The following is a 16,056-nucleotide window of genomic DNA, read 5'->3' as shown; positions in this document are numbered from 1 at the left end:
TGAATGGACTTTGTGCTGCATTCAGCAGAGCTGATAAGGATATCATGAAACTAAAATAGTGTTAAATATTTGTTAATGTGTAGCTGCAGATGAATCCCAGTTACTGTTTAGTACTAGCCTTCCTGATTTAGAAGGCAAACTGATTGCATGAAACAGTAGTTGGATATATTTTCAAAAGGAAAATAGTTACAATACTTACAACAGATATTGCTGCACAGCAAGTGCTGTCTCCCATTGTTTGGACTGACCATCCCAGTAACCTCCTAGTGCTTTAGTGCTTCTCTGTGCTTAACATCCTCCTTAACTGATGGATCAGCTCCTATAGTTCATTTTAAAAATATATACTATTCATATTAGTAAACTAGTTGGAATTCCACATAACTTTCGAGTAAAGTTGCACTCTATCTACCACCTTATGAAACAATCATTAAGCACTGACATTGGATTTAAGATTAATTACATTATAATATACAAGGAATGCACAGACCTGCTCAATTCATTCTAGTAATTATTATTGCAACACTTGAATAGAAAATTTTGGTTTTGCAGACTAAGTATGTGAACTAAATATATTAATTTTGGCTCAATACTAATCATTCTACTTATTAAACACCATATCTCATAATTCACTTAATAAGTGAAAGGATAGGGAACCAGAAAAAGCATCTCTCTCTATTCAGAACAATGAAATGAAAAAAAATTCTTGCAAATGAAAACTGATCTAGAGGTTTTAAAGGGAAGAGCTTGTTTGGTTTTTTAAAATCAGGCCATTGTAACGCCACAGTGGTGTCACATTGCAGTTCCATGAAAAGGAGGAAACAAATTGTATACACCTCCTAAAAACTGCAGATCGTAAAGGACAAATCACATTGCAGACCTTCAAGTTTAGTGTTCTTTCAGCAAAAAGACCATTTGGAAAATATTTTTAAATGAGAATATGCACAGAAAATAGGTTACTCCAGTAATTTTACAAGAAAACACTGAAAGACATTTCAAGATTTCACAAGGAAGTACAGTCACAGTGTTCTTAGTTAATATTTTCCTTAACTCCACCTCTGGTATTCAATGAGGTGTGGCATAGAACAATTGTGCATTGAAACTGTGCATTAAGACCTACCAGTATTTGCTGATAGTGGAATCAAACTCTTAGTTCAAAACCAGAAGAACTCATAAGGAATTTCTCCACACAATTTTATCATTGGCACAATTTTGGGTGTCAGTAGCATTAATATAAATCTTTTTCCATGTACTGTTTGTTAATGTTTTAATGTTGTTAATGCCTTGGAGTACTTGTTAATCAACACGGTTTCTTTTGGTCATGCTTCCTCCCTCAAATGCTTCAGCATTAAGAAAATAATTTCCAACATCACTGGACTAAAAATGCCTCTTGGGAGAATCATCATATTACATCATTTGTAACTACAAAGAATGTACTTGTATGCCAACATCACTGGTGTTATTTATCTACTTATAAAAGCTCAGATTCCAGGTTATTTCAAAATAACAATGAAACTTTACAAGAAACACTGTAAATTGTGTATTTACATTATTATCAACTTCTACCACATCTGCAGCTTTGCATCAACAATTCAATATAGACATTTTAAAAGCACCCTTACAAACAAAAGTATTGCACTGGTATTATAAAAATTCACAGTAAGTTTAACTTCCAGACCCTGGTAAAAAACAGTGCAAGAGCTTTTCATTGTGCAAGAGCTTTTTATCCAAACCTTCCAGGTTATTAAAAATAATAACAATTAAAACAAGACAATAAAACCAACTATATGACAAGCTGCAGTGATTTTCTGGCAAATCAGGTTCAATTCTGTTTTAGCTCTCACTACTTAAAGAGATTTTTTGGGATCTATTTTCACCCTTTCAAGGCATATCCAGTCCAACTCTGAAATAGGTGCATTTGGCAGAGATATGGCTCCACATGTCCATTTTATGGAGAGTCCACAATGCTTGCAGGGATTATTCCACAATGAGAGAATCCTATTGTTTTGAGCAGGGAATCTCTTTCCATAATTTGCAGCATTTCCCCCACTTTTTGGGGCAGTAACATCAAGTCGTGTCTTCAACAAATCCTGAGGATAACACATGAAGAAAAGGTTACTCGAAAATAATCTTAGAACAAATGGCCATTTAACTCTAAACTGTTACTTAAGATCAATCTTAAAAGCACTTTTCCTCATGTGTAACAGCCAATTGGGACCCAAAGAAAAGATCCTTGAAGTCACCAGCCCATCTCCAGAAATGGCCAAGTGTGCTGTCTCAATAAAGGCATAAGAACATAGCACACAAGTAATATCTCCTCAGGATATCATCTCAACTGCCACTGACTGCCCCAGGTCTTCCAGAGCCACACACATTATCTTTACATCTCTTCTGCTTTGTCCTTTGGATTTTTGAATCAGGAAATTTTTATGTGTCCCACCATCCCACGCCAAGCAACCCCACACTTCCATTACACATCACATGACAGTTTGTCCCTGCTTTGCCTTGGGAGGCATGCACTTCATACCCTTGCCATGGTGACTGTATGGACTTCTAGAACACTTTATACTCTGCCCCTCTTTTCAGGCTTGAGGATCCTAATCTACTTTGTATTCCTTTAACAGAAGCATTCCATATCATGAGAAGTCTCATCTTTCTCTACTATATAATTTTTAAGATGGGAAATCAGAACAATCTGTAGTGTTCCTTTCATAACTTCAAAAAGTTAATGCTCAAAAAGGTTTCCAAATGGCCAGTAAAGTGAAGGCATTTGGGATTTTTTTTGTGGTTTGTTTTTTGGTTGTTTTTGTTTGGTTGGTTGTTTTGGGGTTTTGGTTTGTTTTTGAAGAGGGTGAGTTTTTGTGTGTGTGGTGGTTTTTGGGGGTTTTTTTGTTTGTTTTGTTTCTGAATGTGTGTGTGTGGTGGTGTTTTTTTTTCCTCCTTATCCAGACAATATCTACCCAAACATGTTTAACCTGTTTGGCTACATTCATAAATATCTCCTGATGGGGAGAGGATTTGGTCTATCAGCAAGGAATGATCTGATTCAGGCAGTTGTTTACGAAAAGTTCTAAGGTATTTCAGATGAACTTACTTCAAAAGGAAACTCTAAATTATCTTTCAAGGTAAAACCTTTTTCACTTCGCAAGTAAAATCATAGCGTTTATGTTCTAATATGTAACATAACTGCTGTCCACCCCCTCTGTTTTGGTTCCTTCTGAAGTTTACTGAAGTTTGTTTACTGTAGCAACAGAAATCGTCATTTGCTTGGGATACCTTGTACTAAATCACTACATAGATATATAAATATATATATATATGTATCCCTATAGGATACATAAATCTAATTACAATCAAGAATAAGACTTGAAATGTTTCAAAATAATGGATAACTTTCACTACCAGGAGTTCATTACAACAGAATCCATCTACAGAGACAGCAGATTATCCACTGAGTTCAATATCTGCAATTGCCATGATCTTTAGATGGAATGGTTCTGCATAGTCCTTTATAAATGCAAATCTTTCCCTGCAAATATGGACCTGCCAATTTTAGATTCATTTCAGAAAAAAAAAAGGAGGTCTGAAAATAGAATTATGCATTTTCAACAGCCTGTTTTCTAATTGCATGTGTAGTTAATAATCAACTAAAGAGCAGAAACAATCTTTGAAAGTTCTATTGCTGCTGTTCTTTCCTGTCTCCTACAAGTTTTCTATTAAGCAATAATTATCCATATCCCATCTCCCTACTATTAAAAATTTCTCTCAAGAAAAATTTCATGGCTTTCATGAAAGAAGACGATTTCCACATCATCTTTTCTGTAAATCAACAGTGTCTTCAGAATTTAGTTTCAAGGAGAAGCAGGAAAAGCTAATCTTGTACATAGTGAACCAGAACAGTGAAATGTTTAGAATCCTTGAACAGGTCAAACAGTACAAAACTCTTGTTTACAGTTCCTTCAATAGAGGATTTTACAGAGTGAAGGCTTCACTTTTGCCATATAAATGAACACTCTAGGGATATTTTTAAAAGCTTCATGTTTTTCAACCATGCTTTGAAATAGGACCTAGACACTTTCTTTACACATTGGATATGATCACATCTTTTCTAGATGACTGAGGTTCAAGACAAGCAGTTTAACTGAGGATTGTATTTATGAGTTTCAACCTCTTACCTACAGCTCTGCTCCCAAGTTAAATCCAAGTCAGCATTTCACCTTGTTCTCCAATGAACAAACATTTCATGATGCTAACGAAGGGGCTTCCCCTCCCAAGAGCCGGTGTGGGGTGGTTGTTAATGGCCATTTCTGGCAGCATTTGGGTGCTGACAGGATCAGTTCAGAGCGCCACGGCTCCTGTGCTGCTCTCTGGCAGCAGCTCTCCGCATGCCAGCTCCCCCTCACTGCCGGGCTCCAGTCCTGCTCGCCTTTTCCCATCTCAGACGGCTCCAGGAAGTGTCTTCCCTGCCTGATCCCACCTGTGCAATCTTTCCCACTCGTTTTTTAACCGCCCGAACTCAGAGAGATTCCCCACTACTTTTACTTTAAGAAGCGTCAGCTGCGGCCAGGTAGTTTAACACAGCAAGTGTTAAGCCGAATCTCGGGCAGGAGAGCTCCCCCAAGCTCTAGCCAGCCGGAGCTCCGAACCGGGCTCCCCTGCTGTCCCGTCCCGGGCCCGTCCCTCACCTGCCGGGCTCGGCGTGGCGGCCGCGGGGGCCGCGGGCGCGCTGCAGCTCCAGCTCGGCGGGGCGGGCGGGGGCGAGCGCGGCGCCCAGGCGGACGCTGAAGCCGTGCACCAGTCGCCGCAGCAGCGTGTCCCCGCGGCCCTTGGGCGCCGACAGCCCCACGTCGTCCCGCAGCTCCTCGGGCGGCACTTCCAGGTTGCCCGCGTACCAGAACACCCACCAGACGAGGCTGAGGAAGATGCCGATGCCGCCCGCGTAGATGAGCAGGTCGGAGAAGAACACGTCGGCGAACACGCCGGCCAGCAGCACCGCCAGTCCCAGCGCGTCGAAGGCCAGCGCCAGCCAGAAGGCGGCTACGCAGCGGCCCAGCCCGCCCGGGGCCGCCATCGGGAGCGGCGCCACCGCCGCCTCGGGCCGCGCGCACCTGAGGGCAGGGCCGGGGAGGGCAGGGCCGGGCCGCGCCCTCCCAGCCGCGGGCAGGTGCAGGCCACGCCCCCCGCACCTGAGGGGACGGCCAGACCACGCCCCCCGCACCTGAGGGCACGGCCAGGCCACGCCCCCGCACCTGAGGGGACGGCCGGGCCACGCCCCCCGCACCTGAGGGCACGGCCGGACCGGGTCGCGCCCAGGGAAGGTGGCACAGGCCGCCCTCACGGAGCCCCCAGCCCGCCGCGGCGGGACTCGAGGGCTGGTGTGCAGCCACCGATGGCCCTCGGGAGCCGAGGCCACGCTGGGAGCAGTGCCCGCTGCCGTCCCGTGTGCACTGAGCCGGACAGGGCTGGGCCCACGGCCATGGCTCAGCTGAGGCAGTGCCACCTCAGGCACCCTGGAAGGGAGGCACTTCAGAAAAGCCCCCAGGTGAACATCCACTTCTGATGATCTCCACACTTGAAAGGAGAGGCAAGCTGGTCCCAGACAGAAGTGATTTCCAAGACAGTTACAATGAGCATCTACAACTGCACACAGACTCCTTTAACTGTGCTTGAGCAGTTGGAATACAAGTTCAGGTTGACAAACAGGAAAAAAGTTGTCAGCGTAAGATGTAAAATTCAGTAAGTAAAACAGTTATGTAAAAGGCAAGACGTATTTTAGTTCACCCTTGGGTTTGTTAATGACCTGATACATATCTTTTTACACTCTCAAGTCCTCAAGCACAAGAACTGTATTTGGATGTAGGATCTCCTGTGCCTGCTCTCACAAGAGCCTTATATCTAACACCTTATTTAATGATGCAAGCCAGTGTTCCAGTAACTAGAAATATCAACCTAACAGGAACTACGACCAAGCCTAACAGCACCTTCCACAATTTTGTGGAAATAGTGTGCAAAGAACGATGCTGCTGAGGAAGACTGCTCCTCCAGTGAGTGCTACTGTTTTACTGGGATTACAGACTCAATTCCTATCATAGCTTTTGGTTCACAAAACAGTTGAAAAGTTCCCAAAAGGGTTGCAAAAGGGTCAAAAAAAGTTGAAACCACAGATCAAACAGAACATTTTCATATTCATTAGTGTTTACCACATTTTATTCAGCACCCACTTTCTTTCTAAGTAGCCAGTATCTTGATATGAGGATGCCCTAAAAAGGAGATGTGGTAGGGTTTTTTGAATGACAAATTAGTCTGATTAGTTCTCATTGATTAATCTTATCTCTTACCACCTTTTTTCTATTTGGAGTTTTTACCACTAGAACTTTTCAACATAAATCTGCCTCATATTCTCACTCTGCAAAGGACAGACAAGTGATCATACAGAGAAGAACTGGGCAGTTCTGTATAATTTCAAATATATCACCTTCCAGTGTTTTTCATGCCTTACTAGGCTGGCACACTGGAATTCACACAGCTTTTGGGTTTTTTCAGATGCAAGAACAACAGTTCTGTGACCAGCAAGCAGGAATACTCTCAACTGTTCCAGCAGCAGAAAAAAAGCCCAAAACTGAAGGTAAGATTTTGATTATGTTGCGAAAGATATATAGTTAAATCTAAATTGTTTTGTGCCTTTTAAACTCAAAATACTCTATGTAAAAACACCTAAAAATTACACTCTGTGGCTTGGTATCAGGCTGCTAACTTAAATATCTGCAGTAACACCAATCACTGTCAACCTGAACAATTGAACAATTTTTTTCTAAAAAACTGTAGCAGTTTTCTCACTTTAAAAGCACATGTAAATTGCTGCTCTTGGCATGCATGCTTCTTGCTTCAGAAAGACAGCATTTATTAAAATATTTCTAAGCCTTTTTTCCTTGGGATAGACCCCTCTCTGCTCTTTGACACTTAAAAAATTTGAGTGTTTCTGGTTTGGGCCAGGAGAAGATAAAAGGTGATGGGGACATTAAGACAGTGAGTTTACTGGTACCAGCTTGGAAATTAGAAGGAAACCAATGCATCATTGCAGATCTTGGTGAAAAAAAAAAGCTATTGGGATCAGATTTCCTAAGAAGGTATTTTACTTCATCAGTACGTTTGTTTAGTAAAAGTACACCATGGACTGAGGATACAAAATGTGTTACAACAGACACTGCTCACGCCGACTGCGGCACACGCGCCTTTTTGGGTGCCTGCTTCGCTGGTTTTGAAGACTTCCTGGCTGACTGTGTTGACTTGCCAGCTTTGGGTGTTGCAAAAGACTTTGCTTCAGGTTTTTTTGGAGTCTTTTTCATGTCTTTTTCTTTTATTGCTTCCTTTGGCTTGCTGACCTGCTTGGCTTTCTTCTCTTTTGATGAAGTCTGCAAGTTTGCACACTCTTTTGTAAGCTCAGGTTTTGATTTTGGAGTCTCCACCACTAGAGCTTGTTTCTTGCTCTTACCGAGGGGTGTTTGTTTCTTTCTCTTACCGAGGGGTGTTTTGGTTTTCTTGCCCAAATTGTTACCTTTTTCTGGACTTTTTTCCATTTTCTGTATTTAACACAAAATAAAAAATTACCATTCCACCCAAGAAACACGTTTCCTGTTTTTCAGGAAGAAGGATACGTGAAAACCATTACAAATGACAAATACTTTCAACTGGACTGTGCCCTAGTGTACTTGAAGCATGCTAACATATCTGTTCCCTAGCACTGCTCCCTAAGGAGCAATGGACAATTTAAACAGTTCAAAATAGTTAGTTTAAACTGAAATGCAAGTTTCTCAATATTATTCAACAATTACCTTCGGGTCAGCTGAGCTCGTGGTTTGTATAGGCACCAGTTGTGGAATTTCTTCATCATCACAACCACCTGGTTCTTGGACTGTTTCTACTTTTTCTTTTATTACAGGCTCCTGGGTAGCAGCAGCAGCTTTATTTTCTGTTGTCACAGTGACTTGACGTGTCTTCAGTTTTTTACCTGTCTTCTTCACTTTCTTGGGTTTTGCCTTCTGGAAGTAATCAGAAGTACACCTCAGACAAATTCCCATACCATTTCTAAATGTATAATAATTGTTTTAATGTAGTTAAAAATTAGATGGTGTAGCAACATTAAAGACTCTTATTCAATAGACCTGGACTAATCAACATGTAAAATATGAAAAAATGAATTGCATACAGAAGTTTATTATAAATAGCTTACAACTATAGTAATGTCAAGATTACAGTCTCTAAATTGAATATTCATGGTCCAAATTAATTTCAGACAAATGAACATAAGCAGAACTATGTACAAAGAAATAGCCAATTATTATTTTTAACAAGTATGAGCTCCTCTTATATACACAAATATGAGCTTGAGAATTATTCAGATGCCACTGATTAACCAACAAAGAACAGATGTATAATCTGAATTCACATATATGTCAATGAGTGCATTTTCAGAGGCAAATATGGATAAACAATACAAGCAAAGTTCTAAGAATGAATCCCAGGTCCCTTGAGTTTAGCTCTAGAAACACTTTATTTATTTCCAGTTTGCTTTAAAACCTGTAAGGGATTTTCCATAATTTCATTATTATTACTGAGTATTTGAAGCCCTGAGGCAGGAGTGTCTGAGCAGTTTTAGCAATAAAAGCCTGGAATCAGTTGCTAATGCATTTAAACCAAACATGACAATGTCTAGAAGGAAGAAAAGAACTAGAACTAAATGTATCAATTTAATTTATGTGAAGTTTGAAGAAATTTTGGTTACCTGTACTCCCTTTTTCTTGAGAGAAGGCTCTTTATCAAGCTCATCCAGGTTGGAGATATTTGCAGTAAATATTGGAAGCGCCACCGATTTAAGTGTTTTGAGGTGAACAATTTTTACATTTTTCCATTTCTGCAAAAACAAAACCAGTCTATTATGTAAAAATAAGGCTGAAGTATGAACCTATTTGTCTGTAATGCAGTCAATCAGCAGTACCTTTGGTAACTTGTTATCAATCACGTTTGCTGCTGCAATGATATTCTCAATTATCTCATCCACTTTCATCCCAGTGTGACCTATGTGTGTAGTACTGAAAGAAGAGATTAATAATAATTCTATATGGGCAAAGAAACTTATTTCAAGTTACTTGTTTAGTTTAGGCATACCCAAAAATGCAAAAAGTCCACTTATCTGCAATTATCATAAAGGAGGGATGGCTATTGCAGAAATCTTTTGTGGTAACATTAGAAGGGATTCACCGGTATTCATCTTTCTATATTTGGATATGCAACTTCTGTCTGACATTACAAAGCATTTCTACCAATTCAGATCTTTTCAGATACACAATGCATGAAAAAAATCTTATTAGAATCGACTATTTTGGAAATAGAAAAATATTATTAAATTAGATTAAAATTAATGCTCTTTGACAGTGACAGATGCCTGGAAATTCCTTAGGTAAAAGAGACAAAACCCCTCAACTTCACAGTAAAACTTAAAGAGAACTACTAATTTGGACTGGTGACTCTTAACATTTTTATTCACATATTAAAGGAATAAAAATAACTCAAAATTCCTACAGTTAAGGTAGAACCATCCTTCAAGTGATGTATTAATCTATTTGTACTTACTAACAGCACCCTTTGTTGTTAACTGGGAGTGTAGTCCCTTGGACATGTTTTTCTAGTTCCTTGGCAAGATCTTTGGCTTTCAGGTTTACAGATAAAGGTGCCCTAAAACAGAAAGTGAGATGGGTAAAAAAAAAAAGTAATTAGAAAACCCAAAAGAAAACCAATTCCTCCATTACTAAGAAGAATCTGATCTTAAAAAAGATAATGCAAGAATGGATTTCCAAAGTTTAAAAACCTACTTTTTCCTTTCATAGAAGTGTTTCCCTAGATGTGAGGGCAAAAGCCTTCTAATTCGGTCATCAGCCAGAAAGAGATCAAAACTGTTGAGGAGGCGCCGCTTCGCTTCAAACATTTTATACTCCTTTTTGAGGGTTTTGTATGAGATGATCTGAAACACAAGCACCAGTTTAGTCCCTGCTGTTTAAAGTGCAACCTGAAATGCTTCTCAGAATTGCACACATTAAAGCTGCATAACTGATAGTCCATCACAGGCATTCTTTTAGAACACTGAAGACAATAAAAAAATATCCTTTTCCTACTGTTCTAAAGAATCAAACAATATGGATCTCTGGCATAGTAACTGCACATCCCCAAACAGAACTTGAGTCCATGAATAACATCTAAATCAAAGTTAAATGTAACAAGCTGGTTTATAGTTTAATTGCTGGTGGCATAAACAATTCAACCCAGTTGGAAAGGGCTCAAGTATTCAAACGTGAGTTTTCCCACGTGAGTTTGGTTACTCAAACTAAATATTGAATCTAGAAATTGTATCTCATTACTAAAATTCCTGTTTCACATTGAAGAAATTATTCCAACTAAACTTCACATTTTAGAAACAGCACAGTTCAAGTAGTCAGAAAAATCTTACTAGAGAATGTGAATGAGAATTGGAAAATTAATCAGTAGAAAAGAACAACTACTTGTATTCTTCTAGGTGGTATCAAAGGAAAGAAATGCCAGTACTGTATTACACCACCAGGGACCTCCCTTACCCGGCTAATACTTCTGATCCCATTCCGGAGTAGAAGTTTCTTGTACAGGTTTTCAGTCTGCTCTGCTGATAAATTTGGTTCATCCTTTGTGAACAGGCAAATCTCAGTTGTTTCTGGTCGAATGCCATGGGGCAGTGGTCTACAATGAGAATATGAGATGCATAAAGAACATCTAACAAGAGAAAAGTTTTCCCCAGAAGTAGGACTACACTGGAGATCAGTACCCTTTAACAACACAGAGAAGTGCCTGTATTTAGACTCTGTTAACTACTAAATATTCTCAGTGGATCCTACACTTGATAAGCATACAGAACTGTAAAAGTGAAATCATGGAACATCACATGTCCAGTCAGATACAAAGTGGAATCCTCTTTCCTGCCAGCAGCCCCTACCACACAGGTCCCAGGAGGAGGACCCTCCATGCTCCTCCCTGCATGCCATGGCTGCACCCAGTCATCAGACAAAACTTTCTAACAGCACGGCCCTGACACACGGATGTAAACTTTCTCAATACAACACAGATACAGTTTATAAGGAGACTTCTAATTCCTATTTAGGTCAGAAAGAAGTCTTACTAATGATTTGGTGGTGGTGGGTCAAGACAAAGAAGGTGATCTATTTTCTAAAGCTTAATGAATGAAAGGCACATACCATGTAACTGGCAACCAACAGACTCAGTATTCTCCGTGCACAAAGCTGGCACAGCCCAGCTTCCAGTTATACTAAAAGTAGAGGTAAAGCAGCGTTCTGACTTGGAAGGTCCCAGGACAAGGCCGTGGCAGTCAAACTCCTTAAGCTCAGAATCTGCAAATGCTCTTTTCCAAGCCAAAGGACATGAGCAACCCCTGTAACCATGCGGCCCTGTAACCAATGTCTTACATTCTGATGACTTTCGACACCTGCGGGACCTTCCACACCGTCACCAGAAGATGGATGCTCTCGCTCTCGTTGAGGAGCAGTGCGTCTCCCTTGGCCTTGCTTCTGGTGAAAGCCACGAGAGCATCCACCGCCTTCTTCACCTGCAACGGCACCACAGCGGCAGCAGCCGCAGGTCAAGCCCGGCCCGAGCGCAGTCCCGCCCGGCCGGCGCCCCGCAGCCCCCGGCCGGCTCCCCGCAGCCCCCGAGAGCGTTCCGGAGTGCCCGGCCGGCTCCCCGCAGCCCCCGAGAGCGTTCCGGAGTGCCCGGCCGGCTCCTCGCAGCCCCCGAGAGCGTTCCGGAGTGCCCGGCTGGCTCCCCGCAGCCCCCGAGAGCGTTCCGGAGTGCCCGGCCGGCTCCTCGCAGCCCCCGAGAGCGTTCCGGAGTGCCCGGCTGGCTCCCCGTAGCCCCCGGGAGCGTTCCGGAGTGCCCGGCCGGCTCCTCGCAGCCCCCGGGAGTGCCCGGCTGGCTCCCCGTAGCCCCCGAGAGCGTTCCGGAGTGCCCGGCTGGCTCCCCGTAGCCCCCGAGAGCGTTCCGGAGTGCCCGGGCGGCTCCTCGCAGCCCCCGGGAGTGCCCGGCCGGCTCCTCGCAGCCCCCGGGAGCGCCCGGCTGGCCCCCCGCAGCCCCCGAGAGCGCTCCGGGAGCGCCCGGCCGGCCCCCCGCAGTACCTGGGCACGGTCCAGCCGCTCCTTCCCGCTCGCCATGGTGCCGCCGGTGCCACGTGCGGCCTCCGCGCCTGCGTGCGCGGCGCTTTCCGGGGCACGGCGGGGCCCGTCCGGGGCGGGGTGAGCTCGCCGGGGCGGGGCAGGTCGGGCGGGCGGCGCTGGGGCTGGTGGTGCGGGCGGTGCTGGGGCTGGTGGTGCGGGCGGCGGTCTCTGCTCGTGCGCTCAGCAGCGGTTGTGAGCTCGGGGCGTGCTGTCCCGCGTGTGCTCGCAGGCAGCCTTGCCTCAGCAGGGTCACGGGCTGACCGGGCTCGGAGCACTGTGCCGGGGGCCGTCATTCCGTCCCGCTTCCGCACCAGGGCCAGCCGGACGTCAGGCCGGGTTGCTTAGGCTTGTAGCCGCCGTGTCCTTACGGTGACAAACGTTTTGTCGGACTCGCTTTATTTTATTGATGGCGCTCTCCTGGTCCAGCTCCGGGTGCTGCTGCCCCCTTTGCTTCCAGGGGTGGCTGCTGTTCAGCGTGCTGTGCCCCGGGCGCTTTCCAGCAGAGCTGTTCGCCAGCCAGTAATTTCTCAACCTGTGTTGCCACAAGGGGTTGCTCCTTCCCGAGTGCGGGTTTGCATTTGCCTTTTTTCAGTATTGACGGGTTTGTGTTTCGAGTTTTTCCGGCCTGCCCAGGTCCCTCTGTTCATTGAGGTAATGATTGGTCCCAAGTTTGATGCCCCCTGCAAATTTGATGTGACCATGCTTCAGGTCACTGTTAGAGATATAAAATAGAACACGTCCCAGGAAAATCCCAGCACCACTCCATTTGTTACTGGCCTTCAGGGGGAGTACAAGCCATTAGCTCTGCCCTCCAAGCCCTGTTATCTGAACAGTGGTTACCCATCTAATTGGCCACCCAGCACACCATCATGTTTAGGAAGAACTGATCGTGTTCTTCAGATTCCTTCTTTGAAAACTATCCCTGATTTTACTTCCTGTATTTCTGTCCTTTTGCACTGAAGTGCTGTCTAAGTCCCCTGTTTAGCCAGGCCGGTCTCCTGATACATCCTTGTTTTGCTGAGTTAAGAGGAACCGTTTGTGTGATTGGAGGTGCTTGTCCTTAAAGACCTGCTGCCAGATTTCCTGAGCTCCTTTGCCCTGCAGGAATACCTCCCAGGGGATCCTGCCCACTGGTTCTCTGAATAAACCAGAGGCTGTCTCATGGAGACAGAGACTGTATTCTGCTGCTCATTTTCCTTACATGCTCTGTCTTGAACGTGGCTGTTTCCAGGTCACCACCATTGGGGCAACCACTGATTATCACATGTCAAACCATTTCTTCCTCATGTGTGACTAATACAGGCAGAACTGCTGCATCTCCTGTTTAGAAATGCATTGACTGACTACATGGAAATAGCTTAATTGCAGAATGCCTATTCTATTGAGTTCCATGCTGGATAAATACATTGTTCTGAGATAAAATCTAGCCTGGAATTATTTTGGTCTCATTCTCACAGTGCTGTGTGAGAAAGCTGCTCTGGCAGCTTTGGGTTGTCTGCATTCATCACACACGTAAGCTGCTCTCTGCATAACACAGCTATGCATAACCAGGGATAAAATATATATGAAATTAGGAGTCTCAGTCATTCATTCTTGTCTAGATTTTTTTTCCTGCTCTTTGCCTTTCTATGTAGGTTTTGTTCCTTCTCATCAGATACCTTCCAACAAAATTTGTTGCTCCATCACACATGTGGCCAGTGCAAAGAGAAACTAAAATACCCTCATTTCTTGGCAAGCTGCTTTATGTAGTGGTTTGTATTTTCTTTTTGCTGTTAGTGTTCTTAGAGCAATAGTAGAATAGTTGATGGCATCAAGACTTACCCAGACATAGGAAAGAACTATACAGACATACACTGATTTTAAAGAGTGAAAAAAAAAGTCTAGAAAATGGAAGTTTTCCTTTCCTATTGTGTTATTTGAATAAAACCAAAACCAAATCAAAACAAAAAAGAAACTGGCTAAGAAAAAGAAGAGTTGTCCTTTGTTGCCTTGTTGTATGAAGTAGTGATTAGAGAAATTACTGAAGGTGAGGAACATGCAGAGTAGCCAAGGAGGGCAGACTCATTAAAGCCTTTTCAGTACTGCTGGAATTTCTGCATGTGATCCTAGCTGTGCTGCTGTATATTCTGATAATTGTATTAGCCTTGCTTCTGCCTTTGCACATTTTAGGGCAGCTGTATTTTAATAAAACATCTACTTATTAATTTCACATTTTAAAACAAAATAGAAAAAATCAGATGACAGGAACATCTCTCTGAAAATGAGCCAGGGTAGTCTTGTAAGATATGATTGAACAGCATGTTTGAAGACTGACTTTACTGGGTTAGTATGGGATAAAACTGAAGGGAGTACTATTACTGACTCAAATTCGAATTTTTCATATATATCTCATACAAGTACACTTTTCTGAAAAATTTTTGGTCTGACGTGACTAAATTTTACCAGACATGGTTTAACTGACTTAGTCTAATAATTTTCTCTTGAACAGTACTTGGAATAGCTAACAGAGCAGTCTTGAAAAAATTAAGATCATCTGTAAGAAATATTTCAGCTTAATACAGCATGCAATGAATATAAACTATAAAAGAGTGCACTTTTAATTTAGCAAAGTCATAAATTTAGAGTTACTCATACAAGGAAATCAGGTTTGTTACTTTTATTGGTGTTACTGCTGTACACTGTCCTGCTGCAGCTCTCAATTTAACTGTTTGGATCATGAAAGTATGTAATTTTCTTTAAGTCATTTGTGTTGCTTATTTAAATGCTAGGATCAAAAATAATTGCAAGATGCTCTACCTCATTGCTAATTTGTTTCTTTATATGCCTAGTTTTATACTTTCACACAGCAAAAGGGTTGTACAAGATGCAATTGTTTCTGCTGTAAAAAGATCTTTGAGGTTTAGGTTATTCAAGTTTCAGTTCCTGGCTTGTGTTCCTCCAGACTATTCGATGGCAATGCCAAAATCCCAGATCTAAGTGTAGTTCTTGCAACAAAACTGGCACAAAGAATATGCAGAGATTAAAACAGGACTAAGAAGTGCCTTACAAGGGAGCTTAGAAGAAAATCTCCCCCCTAGACCAGAGTTCAAGCACTATTTTCTTTCTACTGTGTTCCTTCGCAATCCTGGAGTCAGCCTCCAGCTGTAGCCTGGCTCAGACACGCGGCTTTGGTGCAGGTCATTCACAGACACCACGAGGGCTGTTCCAAAGGACAGAGCCCCTGCACTGGACAAAGCTGCAAAGCTTTCTTGTTATAGTGCTTTGCCTCACATCCCTTCTAGGGGCTTAACAGGTGACAGGAACACTGCCTCAGCTACCTTCTTGTCACTAAACAGTTAATCTCTCACCTCTTATTACACTTATTGAGAAGTAGGTGGACTTTTTGGGGTGTATGGAACTGACAGGAAATGTAGAAAAATTTACATTGGAAGGGAAAGCCAGTGCAAGGATATGGATTATCAAAAGTTATATATACACAGACAACAGATACTGGGTTTGTTAGCATAAATTTCTATTTCATGTTAGGACTAGAATCCTTTCTAGTATTTCTTCACAGGAAAAGTAGTATCTTGTCAGGTGTATAGTGTGGTAAAATAAACACAAGGAAAGAAACAGGTTCACAATGTAATCTTTGGTAGTAACTCCAGTTTTGTTGGTATATTTTTCTGTACCAAATCCTCTGTAGGGTATACAAAACCAGCAAAATAAGTAAGAGCCTTTAAGCACGAGTTCAGGAAGAAAACAGTCTTGTCTGGAGTACACATCATCTGCTTTAACAGCATCATTTCAACAGTCTGTGGTATGAACCAAA

General features: G+C 42.8%; 2 protein-coding genes across 2 annotated transcripts; both read right to left on the bottom strand.

Moving 5' to 3' along the window:
- Window positions 1-538: 538 nt before the first annotated feature.
- On the bottom strand, window positions 539-5,071 carry LOC117003906 (transmembrane protein 238). Its single transcript, XM_033074284.1, has 2 exons — window positions 4,683-5,071; window positions 539-2,087 (listed from the first exon to the last, which is right to left on the bottom strand). The coding sequence occupies exons 1-2, from the start codon at window positions 5,066-5,068 to the stop codon at window positions 2,078-2,080; spliced, it is 396 nt and encodes a 131-aa protein (XP_032930175.1). The 5' UTR covers window positions 5,069-5,071; the 3' UTR covers window positions 539-2,077.
- Window positions 5,072-7,107: 2,036 nt separating this feature from the next.
- On the bottom strand, window positions 7,108-12,285 carry RSL1D1 (ribosomal L1 domain containing 1). Its single transcript, XM_033074598.1, has 9 exons — window positions 12,207-12,285; window positions 11,502-11,641; window positions 10,623-10,761; window positions 9,867-10,015; window positions 9,628-9,729; window positions 8,993-9,086; window positions 8,780-8,908; window positions 7,830-8,036; window positions 7,108-7,577 (listed from the first exon to the last, which is right to left on the bottom strand). Exons 1-9 carry the CDS (start codon window positions 12,240-12,242, stop codon window positions 7,206-7,208), a joined length of 1,368 nt encoding a protein of 455 aa, XP_032930489.1. The 5' UTR covers window positions 12,243-12,285; the 3' UTR covers window positions 7,108-7,205.
- Between the last annotated feature and the right edge of the window lie 3,771 nt (window positions 12,286-16,056).

This window comes from Catharus ustulatus, chromosome 16 (genome assembly GCF_009819885.2).
Source record: "Catharus ustulatus isolate bCatUst1 chromosome 16, bCatUst1.pri.v2, whole genome shotgun sequence".
NCBI classification, from domain to species: domain Eukaryota; kingdom Metazoa; phylum Chordata; class Aves; order Passeriformes; family Turdidae; genus Catharus; species Catharus ustulatus.
The sequence above is the reverse complement of the archived record's forward strand: the minus strand, read 5'-3'. Positions and strand labels throughout refer to the sequence as shown.

What these genes read in the sequence shown, in the direction of transcription:
- RSL1D1 (XM_033074598.1), bottom strand. Translation starts at nt 12,242, where the DNA reads ATGGCGAGCGGGAAGGAGCGGCTGGACCGTGCCCAG. An exon ending in GTGTCGAAAGTCATCAGAAT is followed by an intron (nt 10,762 to 11,501) that starts GTAAGACATTGG and finishes TTCTCATTGTAG; the next exon opens with ACCACTGCCCCATGGCATTC. An exon ending in AACAACAAAGGGTGCTGTTA is followed by an intron (nt 9,087 to 9,627) that starts GTAAGTACAAAT and finishes CTCTTCTTTCAG; the next exon opens with TACTACACACATAGGTCACA.
- LOC117003906 (XM_033074284.1), bottom strand. Translation starts at nt 5,068, where the DNA reads ATGGCGGCCCCGGGCGGGCTGGGCCGCTGCGTAGCCGCCTTCTGGCTG.